General features: G+C 42.1%; 1 protein-coding gene across 3 annotated transcripts in view; it reads right to left on the bottom strand.

The window, feature by feature from the left end:
* Positions 1-14887, bottom strand: part of PACSIN2 (protein kinase C and casein kinase substrate in neurons 2) — a 97273-nt gene that overhangs the window by 31334 nt on the left and 51052 nt on the right. For 2 of the 3 annotated variants that reach the window (XM_061582325.1, XM_061582326.1), the window contains one exon: positions 2054-2210. In XM_061582325.1, coding sequence (XP_061438309.1) covers positions 2054-2210 — 157 coding nt within the window. Of the gene's footprint in view, positions 1-2053; positions 2211-7211; positions 7388-14887 lie in introns of all 3 variants that reach the window. The other variant, XM_061582327.1, reaches the window with a different exon arrangement.

Here is a 14887-nt window from a genome sequence, read left to right on the forward strand (position 1 = left end):
ACCCCTTTCCTCCATCCCACACTCAAGACTGTCCATATACATACCTAGTGGTCTGCTACATAAAAACAAGAGCACAAAAATAAAATGCAGACTAAGATTATAAAAGCCCACAGCAGTGTGAGAAGCTTGCTATGAAAACCAAGAATAGGATATACGGTAACATGCTGGACCTATAAGCAGATAATGGGCATAAATGTGCATTCCAGCAATGGTGTCCTCAAACATCAAGCAGCTCTATTACTATAATTTTCATGGATGCCTAAGCACAAAAAAATTCCTTTGATTCCAAGGATCTAACAAGGATATAGATATATTTTGGTATCCACCATGATTCTCAAATTCTTTTATCTTCACTTGTATGGTTCTCCCTCTTAAGCCTTCTTAGAAATCCAACTCCTAAAGGTGACAGAGCACCTATATTTGTGATTTTCATAACTTATTGGGATATATTATTTCACACTGTAATTTTTTTTCCTAGAGAATTTAATTGATGCTAAACTATGCTTTGAAGTAAGATACATTAGGGCCCCGCTTTTCAGCGGCCCGCTTTTCGGCATCTTGCTAATACGGCGGCTTTCAATTAGAGTAATTAGAGTAAGGCCCCACTCATATGGCACTTGTTCTGCTTTTACGGTGTTTTCGGGCATCAGGCACCATTTTATTGATGGAGTTCCGCATTTCAACAGGTTTTGCTTTTAGGCGGGGGTCTGGAACGTAACCCGCCATATGAGTGGGGCCCTACTGTAATTACCAAATCAATTTTGTGTAAAAGTGGGTTGGAATTTTTGTTTTTAAATCTAGAGACAGCGGTGCTCACTGACATTTGAAAAATGAAAACCTGTTTAGAATAGCTTTGGGCAGTATCTAGAAGTAACGAAAATGGGGTTACGGTACATTTTTTCAGCATTTCCAAGTAACATTCTCAGGTCGGGTAAGTAATCTTGTCCCCAGTACTTTTCAACATCTACATGAAGCTATTGGGAATAGTCAACAGGAGCTTTGGAGCAAGGCATCAGTACACTGATGATACCCAGTTCTGTTTCTCTATTACATCTGAATCAGGAGAGGCTGTGCCTCTGAACCAGTGCCTGAATGCAGTGGAGAACTGGATGAGGGTTGATAAACTGAACTTGAATCCTGGAAAGACAGAGGAGTTGGTGGGAGATAGAACAACTGCCTGTACTGGAAGGAGTTGCACTCCCTGTGAAGATGCAGGTACACAGTTTGGGGGTACACCTTGCTCCATCTCGGTCACTAGAGGCTAAGGTGAGCTTTGTGGTTAGGAGTGCTTTCTGCCAGCTCCAGCTGGTATGCCAACTGCAACCATACCTGAACCATGATAGCCTGACCACGGCTGTCCATGCACTGGTAACCTCAAACCTCAATTACTGTAATGCGTTTTATGTCGGGCTCCCTTATATCTGGTCTAGAAGCTGCAAGCTGCAACTAGTGCAGAATGCAGATGAAAGACTCTTCTCAGGAGCAGATTAGTGGCAACATGTTACTCCACTGCTGAAAGAGCTGCACTAGCTGCCAATTTGCTACTGGACAGGTTCAAGGTACTAAAGTAACTGCCCAAAGTATCTTAAGGACCACCTGACTTCCTATGATCCATCTCAATCACTGAGATCTTCTCATGGGGCACTCTTAGTGGTTTCTGACACCCCTGAGGTTCAGTTGGCCTCCACCAGGTATCAGCCCTTTAGCGTGGCAGGCCCTGCCCTGTGGAACTCCCTACCAACAGAGCTTCAGCAGGAACCATCCCTTCTTTCTTTCAGGCATCTCCTGAAAACTGAACTTTTTAAACAGGCTTTTTAATATGAATTTTCTTCTCCAACCAATGCAGTACTTATGGACGCTTTCATTATAGTTTTTAATAGTATTATTAGTGATTTTTATTTCTATTATGTTTTTGTATGGTGTAACGCGGCTTTGATATACTTTTATGAAAAGTGCAGCTTGTAAATATTTTAATAAATAAGCAAGTGGGCTTGCATACTGTTATCAATACAGAAAACAAAACACATTCACAAGACACACAGGTTTGATTCACCTTTTTCTACAAGTTGTCTCCATCTTTTCGCCCATTCTGTCAGCTGTTGCGCATAGGCCTTCTCTATCCTTGCACGCTCATGAATGCAGTTCATAAGATCACTGCAAAGTCGATGACCATCATCAGTGCGTCTTACCGCTCGCTTATAGTTTCCAACCTGTAAAGAGGCAGAAACAGCTATATAAACACATCTTTGGTCAACTGCTTGCCCTAGACAGGATTGCACTCACCCTGAAACAGCAGATGTGCAGTCTGGGGGTGCTTGTAAATCCAGCTTTGTCACAGGAGGCCAGATAGCCTCAGTGGCTAGAAGCACCTTTACCAGCTACAACAGCTATGGCTGCTCCTGGACCGAAAGAGCTTGACCATCAGGCACTGGTGGCTGCAAGGCTGGATTACTGCAATGCACTCTACATGGGACTTCCTTTGCACTTGATCCAGAAACTAGTGTTACTGCAGAATGCTACAGCTCAGCTGCTGACAGGACTGAGACCCTATCAGGATATTACACCTCTGTTCAGAGATCTGCAATAGTTGCTGATGTGCTACTGGCCCAAGTTACTATTAGCAGATAAAGCCCTTAACAGCTTGAGACCAGTTTACTCGTGGAAGCACCTTACAGCACATATGCCCCTTTGACTAATTCAATCTGCAGAACTGGCAATGTTACAGGTGCCACATAATACTTGTTTCATAGTATTGAAACGCCATAGGGATGGAGCAGAGCTTGCTTTCCACTCTGCCAGCCACAAAGAAACCCATCTTTTAGCATGGCAGCACCTCCAACATATCAAAAACCATATATTCCTTTAAGCTGTGCTGGTATATAATGCTATATAGCCCCAATGGCTCCATTTAGAGAAATAGAGGAGCCTGACTATGCTGCAACATAGCATGCAAACAACGTAACTATGCAAACAACAATTGGATTAAGCTAGTGTAGAAGCGTTGTAAGCACTGTATTTCAGTTGTTTTGACAAATATGTTGGCTTTATTTGCAACAAGAAGCATATTCATTTAAGACATAGTACCCACAGTACAATTTGTAATATAGAGGCTTGAAAAAAGAAAAATTACATCAAGCCAACACTGCCATTACGTTGATGGCAACTTCAACTACAGTTGGGCCCCGTTTTACAGCATTCCGCTGTACAGCGCTTCGTTCATGCAGCGGTTTTCAATTAGGGAAAGGCCCCACTCTTACAGCGCTTGTTCCACTAATATGGCGGGTTTTTTCCATCGCGTGCCATTTTGATGTCATTTTTGCGTGACGCACCCCATTATAGTCTATGGGGCCCCGCTTTACGGCGATTTCCGCTTTACGGCGGGGGCCTGGTCCCTAACCCACCGTATTAGCAGGGCCCTACTGTACAAACATATCAAATACCTAAATACATTTGGGGGGGAGGGGAGACACAAGGGAGGAGAAATTTCTACCAGAGCCCTCCCTACCCTTGCAGAAAAATAAGTGGTTGGAACAGCCCCCTACTCCCCTCACCCATCCAAACTGTCCCAGGTATGGTTATTAGCCCCATGACTGCAGTGGGGTTGGTGCAATTCTGTTAACTAAGTAGGGGATGCAGCAGAGCTAGCTTCCCACTCTGCCAACCACAAAGGCTGCCACCAAGCAGAACTACTCTGAGGAGACCTATTGCTGCTTCCCAAGAGCTTTCAAATTGCAGCATCAACTTCCCCAGTGTCCACTCAGTCAACCAGTTTACCACCACATCATTCCAAGAGCTTTCAAAGGGCAGGAATTTTGTTCAGATAATATGCCCTTTGACACATTGCCATGGTTTTGCTGAGCATGCTGTCCAAACCAGGGCTCAGGGAACAAACCTTAGTTACTACAGCTCATGGTTTGTCTGGAGAGAAATAAACCCAATGGCACATGAACTATGGCTTAGAACAGTGCAGCAGCAGATGACTGGAGGAGAAGCAGTGTCCACAATCTCCCCTCCAGGAACCCACGTTTGCTAGTTTGCACTAAGCCATAGTTTGGCTTAGCATTACTTGCTGAAGATGTCACACTGGTGTGTTTCAAGTGGTAACCTTCCAAGGGTTCCCCCTTCAAGGAGGAAGTAAATTGAGGCTCAGACTCTCATTGCTATTAGCAGATATTCTGAGCCCTTGCATTTTTCTGCATTGGGCAATGCCACTTAGAATAGGAAAGGAGCAGCCACTAATCGCAGTAGACTCCCTGCAGGAGTGAGATTTGAAGTCCCCTTAGGGTGCAAATATTACATCTGCCTAGATGTTCTCACTTACAAATGAAGCTGTTGCCCTGCCAACCTCAAAATAGACACATTGTACTTGTGCAGCCCCATCTGGCAATCCACCTGCAAGTATTTTCACTCAATACGGAGCTCACCACAAGTGACATTTGCATTGATATGGAACAGTATCACTAGATGCTTTCAGAAAACCCTTTAGATCTTCTTGTCCTTTGTAAATAATCTACTTTTAGCCCTAGCCTCAAGCATAAGACAGTCAAATACCTAATACTACTAAATGACCTGGCTTAAATTGCAAGTGCAATGGAAAGTGCCTATAAACCACAAAGGTGGTATAAATGCTCCTGGATTCAGTTGCGGCTGGTGCTCACTAGACCTGGTGCTGCTGCCAGAAGGTCACAAGGGTGTGTGGATAATGAGTGGTCATAGGGGTGTGGCCACATTTTCTGGTTTTCTCCGCATCCTCCTCCCTTGCAAAGCTACTGTAGACACTTAAGCATTGCAATTTACAAGTAGTAGCACCTAACTAAGCCAGAAAAGTGTCTATGGTTCAGAAGGGGTCTCTGCTGTCACAATTTTTAGTGTGGGTTCATGCCAAAGATTCCATGAGGATTGCTCTCTGATAAGTATTACAGAACAGTTTGAATTGGTTAACGGTACCACACACCACCTTAAAGGTTAACGATTTTCCAGACCTGTGGGAAAAGATTATTTCCCACCACCAGCGTATTCACTTCTACATTTTTTCCCCCAAAATGTGGAATAAAATGGAGGGGTATTAAAATCGGCCATGAAACTCACTGTGTATGTAACCAGTCTCTCTCAGCCTGACCTACCGCGCAAGGCTGATGTGAGGATAACATGGGGAAAAGGAGACCCATGAATGCTATCTTGAGCTCCTTGGAGGAAAGGTAAAATGGATACAAGCATAATACTGATAAATAAGAAATAAAAATAAAGTCTATCTCCATCTTGTCTGTCCCCAATTTTGCATTGGGTAGGGGAGCCATGTTTGGAATCATGAAAGGATACTAGAATAATGTAATGAGCCAGTGATAGAGAGATGGATTTTTAAAGCTACGTCTCCAGATCCTCTGGTGTACTTGTTTTTTTAAAAAAGGTATAAAGACAAAGAGGTTCTTGCCAATTGGCTTACTGAGAAGGAAAATGTGCAGGCAACATTCTATCCAATCAAAGTGTGAGGCAGTGTAAGGGATTTTAGCACCACCAACTCCTCCTCGCAAACCACAGCCTCCTCTCAATATTGGAGCAGGGGAGACATTAGGAACTAGAAGTCTCAGAAGTAAATGGCATGAGCATGCACAGAGTGCACCTGCCTTACCAATGAGGAGCCTCTGCCTCTGTATTTAATATGGTGATTCCACAACAGTAATCCTTTGTATAAACAGTACATCACCACAGTAGAAGATCACCACAGTAGAAGAGCCTATTGGATCAGCCAAAGGCCCACCTAGTCCAGCATACTGTTCTCACAGTAGCCAAGCAAAGAAATACACACAGCATTTTTAAAGCCTAAAAAAGGAATGCAAAATCTTCATACCCATCTCAAATCTAAACGGCAGACACACACTTGTATCTGCAGCTCCAAACTTAAATACAATACACAGGCACACAAAACACTTTTCAACCTAAAGAAAAACAGGAATGCAAACCTCCATATTTCTCTCAAACCTAGACGCACACCCAAACCTACAGTTCCAACAACATACAAGTGTTGAAAGTTGCAACACACGCAGAAGCCACCTACTATTTTCCTCCCAATCCTCCTCCTCATTCACATAAATTCAAATGATTAAGAATAGATATTATAGAAAGATACTCACACTCTGTCCACCATTGCTCTTAATTTCAACTTAAAAATCCCAAACTGCTCAAACTAGCAACCACGTCTTTCTCCTGGCTAGCTACAAAAGAATGTGATTTGAGGTGCAGCCTTCAAGGCAGCCTACTCAGACATCTCCCTTCAAGGCAGCCTACTAGGCTTATAATGTTGCAGTATAGGCCCTACTAGGCGGGCCTAGTAGGAGGAGGAAACTTCACAACTGGATCAGAAAGCTAGCAACCCTACTACTCAATTTTCACATTTTCCCCCCAGAGACACATGGAAGGGACCTCTTTGCCATAGCTATACTTTTGAATTAGGATTGGCTAAGTACTACAGAGACCTCACCAGAAACAGTAGATTGACAGAAAAGTTTGCATAGGTTCTCTGAATTAAAAATATATAAAATGTGTATAGGACAGGAAAATGTGTGGCTTAAAGATTTTGAGGGGGATTTTTTTTAAAAAAATTGCTTGGCATTCTTCCTGGGAGGGCTGTGCCCCAAGCAGCCCTAGTGGAACAGCCTCCACTGCCCGGATTGTACTACTTTAGGCTGCATATAAGGTTTCAAGGGAATTTAACAGGAAAATAACTTGAATTACTGGGGGGGGGGTAGAAGATAAAACTGTGGCTGAATTAATGTAAGTCCACAAATCAGAGATAAAAAACAAAATCCTAACACTTTAGTAATTTTCAAAACTGCTCATTTTTGATATCCAAGGAGTTCTCATTATGAAGCTGCATAATTCTGCCAATTACATCATCAGCCATTTCAAGTTACAGCAAGAAGCAAGGAAGAAAGGGAAAAGAGAAACTGAACTCACTCTCAGGAAGGCCACCCAGCTTCCTTGGCCTAGATATATTAACCCTTTAGTTGTTTTTCTCTCAGTAGAGTGGGTATTAAAGGCTGTTGCTTCAAAGCCTTATACAGCTCGGGACTAGGATACCTGTAAAGTGCTCTTACCCGATATACCCAGTTGACCACTGGGTCTGTAGGTGAGGGTCTTCTGCAGGTACCATCTTATCAAAAGGTCTGTTCCACACAATATAGAAATTGGGCCTTTAGTGTAATGGCACCTACCCTTTGGAATTCCCTCATCTTAAATATTAGACAGGGGCTGTCTCTTTAGTCTTTTCGGTGCCCACTGAAGTCCTCCTTCTTCCAACAAGCCTTTCCCAGTCTGCATCTGAATTGGAATTCTTTTTAAGAGGTTTTTTATTGTTTTATCACTTGTTTTTTGTCACCATGGGCTCCTCCTTTGGAAGGAAAGGCAGAAATTCAAAAAATAGTAATTCCTACAATAGCAAAAGTATTAGCAAACTCTCAAGCTGAATTTACAAGCAAAACCTGTGGCTAAATTCACACAAGCCACAAAGCAATACTTTGAGCTTCCAGTACACGCAACAGGCAATGTATGGTTGAGAGCTGTTCGTCTATTTTTGTGTTCCATTCTCTCAGCAAGGTCTCTCCCAACTTCATAGCAAAGTAGTCTCTGGAAGCATAGTGACAACAGTAACTATGGTATGCCAATTCAGATATTACACCAAACCACAAATAGTTTGCAAACTATAGTTCATAAGACAATTGCAAACTTTTTTATTGTGGTTTGCCAACTGATACAACACCATGGTTGTCGTGACGTCTGAACTGAGCCTGGGTTCCATCAGCAGAACAGAAATCTGTTTAAACAATTGGATCATGATGATACTATGCAAATGTGATTGAGCCTGCAAGAAAAAAACCTACTGAAATTTATTCTGCTTGGCTGCTAGATAAAATAATGTGTTTGTTTTAAGCTCAAATGCTTCTGAAGAAAAACAGTCTTTCAGACCGTTTTGTAGTTTTTAATCTCTGCCTTCTGTTCGATAAGCAAAACTGGAACAAAGCACTGTTGATCAAGAAGATTCCAAAAACGTATGTTTTTACTAAGCAGATAGAAGTTATCAGTTTGTTTCTTATGCTTAGCACACACAAAGGCAAAAACTTCCTCAGGACACTTAGCTTAATGTTGTAAATAGCCCTGCACTTCTAGGCCGCAAATGAAGTGTGCAGATTTAATGTTGCAATACTTCAGAGGCTTCACATTTTTCTCCCACTAAGAGAACATGAAAGTTGGACTTAAGTTTTTAATCGTGGTAGTTCTTTATATAAATAGGAACAGATAAGATTTTTGGCATTTTGCTAGCATGTCTATAAATCCAATTTTTGGGAAAAGAAAGAAAATTCAGCTTTCCACCAGGTAAATTTCATTCCAAAATATCTACCCATGCATTGAACGAGAGAATGAAATAGCGTTTCTCCCTGGCAAACCATTATCATGAAGCTAAGGTTCTCCCTATGGTTCATATGGTTTGTTCAGAAGGTTCTAAGTTCACAACAAGCCAAGCTTCATGGCTTATGGCTGCCACTCACAACAGGGGAGGAGTGCTCGAACAGTGTGCACTAGCACATTGCTTGTTGACAGTAAGCTTACCATAAGGCTTGTTGTGATGTGTGAACTAGGCCATTGTGTTTGCACTGACACTAATCAAGGTTAGTTTTAAAATCAAGGCTAGAATAGTTTGGAAACCCTAGCTAGCTATTACCATACGTAACTTACCAGGAAGGAGAGGGCAGGAGCACATTTGCCAATTACTTGTGAATGGAAAGACAAGTTTCAACCAGTAGATTTAAACATTTCTGCTGCTTTCTCCGCCCCCCCCCCTTTGACTAGCCCTAATGGGAAACAACCGGGTCCAATACTTTATACCCAGTTATTTTGCTGCTCGTTGGTTACGATGTTTTGGGGGGGCTAGGAGTGACTTGGGGAACAGAGGAAGGAAGCAACCAGAGGGGGTGCCCACAACAATCTCTCAAATTCCCAACTTCTCCACAAGCCCCAAAGACTGCAATCCCACTTTATTTTGTAAATTTGTGCTTTCAAGCAACGTTATTAATAATTTATCACCATTTGTATATTTTAAACCAGACCATAGTTTACAAATGTAACAATGGTCAAGACTGCCTCACAATGAGAGTTCCAGACAGGGCAAAGAATCCTGCAGCAGGCAACCTCTTAACAGCAAATTAACAAAATCTCAATTGACTCAAATGTGGCACTGTACATATTGAAAAAGAATGGTTAAAGACCAAATTTACCAAAATGGTGCTTCTGAGGGAGGAAAGACAACAAGGTCCTATTTTATATATATAGGTCTTATATTATATCATGTAATGTCCTACATTGCATTAAAAGTAATTAACACAATCTATGTACAGTAGGGCCCCGCTTCACGGCACCCTGCTTCTTGGCATTCCGCTAATATGGCACCAGTGGGGCGATCAGCTGGAGGGGGGGCTGGAGCTCCCCGCACTCCAGCTGATCGCGCCAGAGGAGGGGAAGATCAGCTGTAGTGTGCTACAGCTGATCTTCTCGGGGGCGGTCAGACTCCCGCACTCCAGCTGATCGCGCCGGAGCTGATCGCACCCAAGGAGGGGAAGATCTGATCTTCTCCTCCTCTGGTGCGATCAGTGGGTTAGGTTCCAGACTCCCGCGCTACAGCTGATCCTCTTTTTGGCGCTTGTCGCTTTTTGGTGTGGGTCTGGAACCTAACCTGCCGTATGAGTGGGGCCCTACTGTATTTAAAGCCATTCTGACATTAGCATGTATGTGAAAACTTAATGGCAAACATTAAATATATTAAAACAATGTATTTACTAGGCTAAAGAGATTTCCACTAAGACACCAGGAAAGATGAAGAAGATATTCAGGGCTAATGTAGCATAAGCCAACCTATATATTTAAGACATTGTATTTTACAATAATTTTTATAAGAAGTTGTTTCAGATGGTAGCTTGCCATTATGACAACAGATATTTTCAAAACAGTCAGGTATTTATTATGGTCAATTGACCAATATGACAAAAGCAAAATCTAAAATCACAATTTCCATAAAACCTATCATAGCCAAAAGCCATACAAGTAAGATTATACTACATCTGAATTTATTTATTTAACAGAAATATTTATATACTGCTATTTATATAAAAAACAAAATGGCTTGCAACAATCATACATACCATAAAACTATGAAAAATATTAAAATCAAAGATCAACTAACTACTACAGAAAGGTATTTTCTTAATTGCCTGCATAAGCTTGGTGGTATAGAAAAGCTTTCAGCACAGGTTTAAAGGTCAGAACGGATTGTGCCTGCTGAATCTCTATTGGCAGATGATTCCACAGGACTGGACCAGTGACACTAAAGTCTCAATTTCTTGTTGCTATCAAATGAACCTCACCAGTTCAGGGCACAACCAACGATGCTCCTGCAGATGAACTCAGTGACTGAGCTGGGATATAAAGATTCAGGCAATCCCTAAGGTACCCTGGATCTAAGTTGTTCAGGGCTTTGTAAATTAATACAAGGATCAAACTTGCACCCAGTACAGATATTTTAACCATCGTGTCATATGTTGCCAGCCTTGTGTACCCACCAGCAGTCTGGCCACCACATTCTGCACCAGCTGCAGCTTCTGAACCAGGCCCAAGGGCAACCCCACATATAACATGTTGCAGTAATCCAACCTCGAAGTTACCAACACATGAACTACAGTGGTCAGACTACCCCTGTCTAGGAACAGCCATAGTTGGCTAACCAGACAGAGCTGGGAAAAGGCACTCCTAGCCACAGAGAACACTTGGGCCTCTAGTGACAGATGTATCTAGGAATATCCCCAAGTTACATACCTACTCCTGCAGAAGGAGTGTGACCCCATCCAGAACAAGTAACTTGCCTATCTCCTGGGAACTACCCTCTAAAAGGAGCCTATGTCTTCCCAGGATTCAAGCAGTTTATTGTCCCTCATCCTGTATTCAGACACAGATCTAGAGCTTTCACAGCCTCTCTTGATTCAGATGTTACAGAGAAACAGAGCTGTGTGACATCAGCATATTGACAACACCTTGTTCCAAAACTCCTAATGACTGTTCCCAACAGCTTCATATAGTTGTTAAATAGCACTGGGGAGAGGATAGTCCCCTGTGGAACCCTGCAGGACAAGTGGCAGGGAGCCAATGAGGACTCACCCAGAGCTACTCTCTGAACATGGCCCTGAATGTGGTAATATCGTAATATGGTGCCTTCAGTACCCATCTCAGAGTCGTCCAGGAGGATAACATGTTCAATGGTATCTAAAGCCACTGAAATATTGAACAGAAGTAACAGGATTGCACTCTCCCTACATCTCTCACAATAAAGTTCATCCATCAGGACAACCAAGCCTGATTCGGTTCCAAAACTGGGCTTGAACCCAGACTGTAGTGGAAATTTATTTTCTTCCTTGGGTAAAGACAAACTGGAAAGGTAGTTGCAAGATCCTTCTCTGGGTCTGCAACTAGACAGAATTGCTCCAGACTCCTGCAATCTTACTTGCATTTTAGGACTCGAGCACAAGACTAGGAGGGCAGGTAGTAGAAGGGCTGTCCATTTTTAGAACAAGAAAAGCCTCCATTCAATAGCCAGGCTTTACAGCAGGGGTGGGAAACCTGACTCAAGGAGCCAAATGTGGCCCTCAAAGACTTTCCATCTGGCTCTCTGAACTCTCCCCAAGCCATACCCCTCACTAGCCTGCTTCACACAATGAGTGTTTTTACTTGGTAAAATATGTCCCTGAAATTTTATAATGCCTCTTGCTTGTCTGGATAGACGAGAGAGAAGTGTGCGAGTGCATGTATTATTTATTGCATTTGAGAGACATAATTTTTAAGAAGCATAATACCAAATTTGAAATATATCAAAAGATAAAAGATTATTGCAGAATGAGCACTTTTCATTAATAACAAAAAAGGACACATCCTACCCTACCTGACTAAAAGGTGAACACCAATTAAGAGCAAACTGCCTGGGTGAATAAAAACAGTCTTCACCTGGTGCCTAAAGATTGATAGCAACAGTGCTAGGTGCACCTCTCTGGGGAGAGCATTCCACAGTCAGAGGAGCCACTACTGAAGAGGTCCAATCTTGGGTCAACACACTCCACACCTCCCCATGCAGAAACTAGCCTAATGAACAAAGCTAAAATTTGCATTCATTGCTCAGCCACTTTTGCCTCTGGCTTTGCCTACCAGTGGACAGAGGCCCCCAGAAGGTTGCCCAGATGAGAATGTGGCTCTTGGACTGAAAAAGGTTCCCCATTCCTGCTTTTCAGCCTTGTAAAGTAATGTAGACCATTAAAATTTACTAGACCATTTCCCTTGCTGTAGCCCACTGCACTTCTGTGTTTGGCATGAAGGAAAGAGTTCTCCTCCTACGGCATCCTGCTTGGTTTCTGTGATGGATGCATTCCATCCTTCCTTGGCCAACCCAGTCACTTGCCTGCATGGAATTTCTTATTACCCATGGCTACCAGCCAATGCTTTAATTCAAGGCTGTGCACTCCTGATATGCCAAGCAAGTGACTAAAAAGGAAGGCATCTTTAGAAAGTTCCAGAATGCAAGTAGATGCATTCTTTCTAATTGGTAAGCACTTCCATTTAATATCTTTAGTTATTATATCACCTTCTGAAACATACTCATTTTGGAAAAAAACTATAGCTAAGGACAAGTATTCATATGCCAAGGTTGGCAGGGACACACCAGGACAATTTGGGCACATCAGTCCCAGTTTCCTGTTAAATCCTAATCAAAATCAGTTCTGATCAGTAAGCTGATTAGGCCACAGTCCTGTTTCAGACATAGAAACTGTTATTTTAAATAGGATTGATAAACCAAGTCCAAAGCAGAAAAGTGTATGGGACCAATGGCCTTTCCAAGTTTCCTAAGCCATAATTTATGAAGCCACAATTATTACTTCAAAACCAACCACCATCTCTTAGATCTTTCCAGATCTTAGAAAGAGGATCCCTCCTTTTCTGAAATTCAAATGTGACATTTAGAAGCAGTGCTAAAAAGTGAAGTGAAATAAAATTTTGGAACATCTAATATTAAAGGAAAATGAACACACAACAAGAAAATCGCTTTTGAAAACCTTCCTGCAATATATTGTTTTTCTGACTTTTACAGTTATTTCTCAGAGGACATAGTTGCCTGTCAACTGATATCCAATTTGACCAAGCTGCCCAATCCTACTTTATGCTGACGATGCAGCTCTGCTCTCCTTCTCAAAAGTCGGCCTTAAACGTCTGACTAAGATCTTTATGAACTACTGCTCAGAGAACACTCTAACGATTAATTTCTCAAAAACCAAAATTTTAGCATTTGTAAAATCTCCCTTAATTTCTAATTGGAAAATTAATGGTCACATTATTGAGCAAGTTAGATCTTATAAGTATTTAGGCATTATATTCCACTCCTCCCTCTCCTGGATTCCACACATACGTGCGGCAGTTGCGACGGCTCGGTCATCAATGAAGAGCATCATAAGGTATTACTACAACAATGAGGGCCAACATATTCCAGCAGCTACCCTGGTGTTCAGAGCCAAAATATTATCCCAACTACTGTATGGTGTCCAACTTTTGATACATGCTTTTAATCCCTCTGTTGAGTCAGTGTTGTCCATTTTCCTACGCCGAGTCTTTGGTGTCCCGAACTGTGTACCAAATGCTGCTTTAAGAATAGAGGTGGGATCAAGCACAGTTGAATGCCAAGCGTGGTCCCTCGCCTTCACCTTTTGGACCAAAATTATTCTTGTATGCCCGTCAGGCTACTTGTCGCTCCCAAGGGATGACAGGTACCTTTCCACCTGGATGAAATGTTTTTTAGATAAGCTGCCTTACCTTAGCCTATCTATAGAATTTCTTTTCTCCCAAGACCCCAGCAAGGTTGGGCAGATTATTAGGTCCCGGCTACAGGACATTGACAGACAATCTACAATGCAAGCTGCAGCTAAAACGTGCTCTCCCCTTCAGCACAAATTGTGCTCCAATTTTATAAAGCATGCTCCCTATCTAGACGCTCTAACGAACCCTAAATATCGATTAGCCTTCTCTAAGGCACGATTCAACTGCCTAGAGTCGGCACTGCTCGAGGGCAGATTTAAGGGTATACCTCTAGCGCAACGCTTATGTCTGTGTAAGGAAGGACATGTAGAATCCCTTTCCCATGTTCTATTTGACTGCCCGTTATATGCTGAGGAAAGGGTCTGATATATTACACCTCTCATCCCAAAGTTCCCTAACAGATCTCCAGAACAGCTGATGACCCGGTTGCTATCTGGTAAGGACAGTACCCATTTGATTTCAGTTGCTAAGTATTTCTATGCAGCTCAGTGTAAACGATCGTTATTTGCCTCTAACTCCTCTCTGTAGATTTAATACTATTTTAGTTTCAGTCCTTATTTTAGCTAATTTGCCATATTGTCTGTAAATTTTTTATCTCTTTTGACGGGTCGTTGACCGTAATAAAGAATGTCTGTCTGTCTGTCTATCCAATTTGACCAGTAAGAAAAGCTTTTGTAAAAAGCCTATGGATGGTGGGAGAGTGGAGAAACTGTAGGAAAAGCAGGACAGGAGCTGGGGAAAGCGAACTATCCAAACATTCTTTTTTTAAAAACTGAGTTTGATAAACAAGGATGGATGCCAGACAAGATTTTCTTCCTAAAGCAATTTACAGTAAGATATATCATTTTCCCCCACTGCCCCTTCTACTACCTTATCTCTCATGTGCTCTCTATTAAGTGTAAAGACTCAAGTTGCCATTGTATTCTGCATTTCACAAGATTTTAGAACTGTCTCTATTACTTATGCAGGATACACTATTTTGTTAAAAAAGGAC

This window comes from Rhineura floridana, chromosome 8 (genome assembly GCF_030035675.1).
Source record: "Rhineura floridana isolate rRhiFlo1 chromosome 8, rRhiFlo1.hap2, whole genome shotgun sequence".
Taxonomy (NCBI): Eukaryota; Metazoa; Chordata; class Lepidosauria; order Squamata; family Rhineuridae; genus Rhineura; species Rhineura floridana.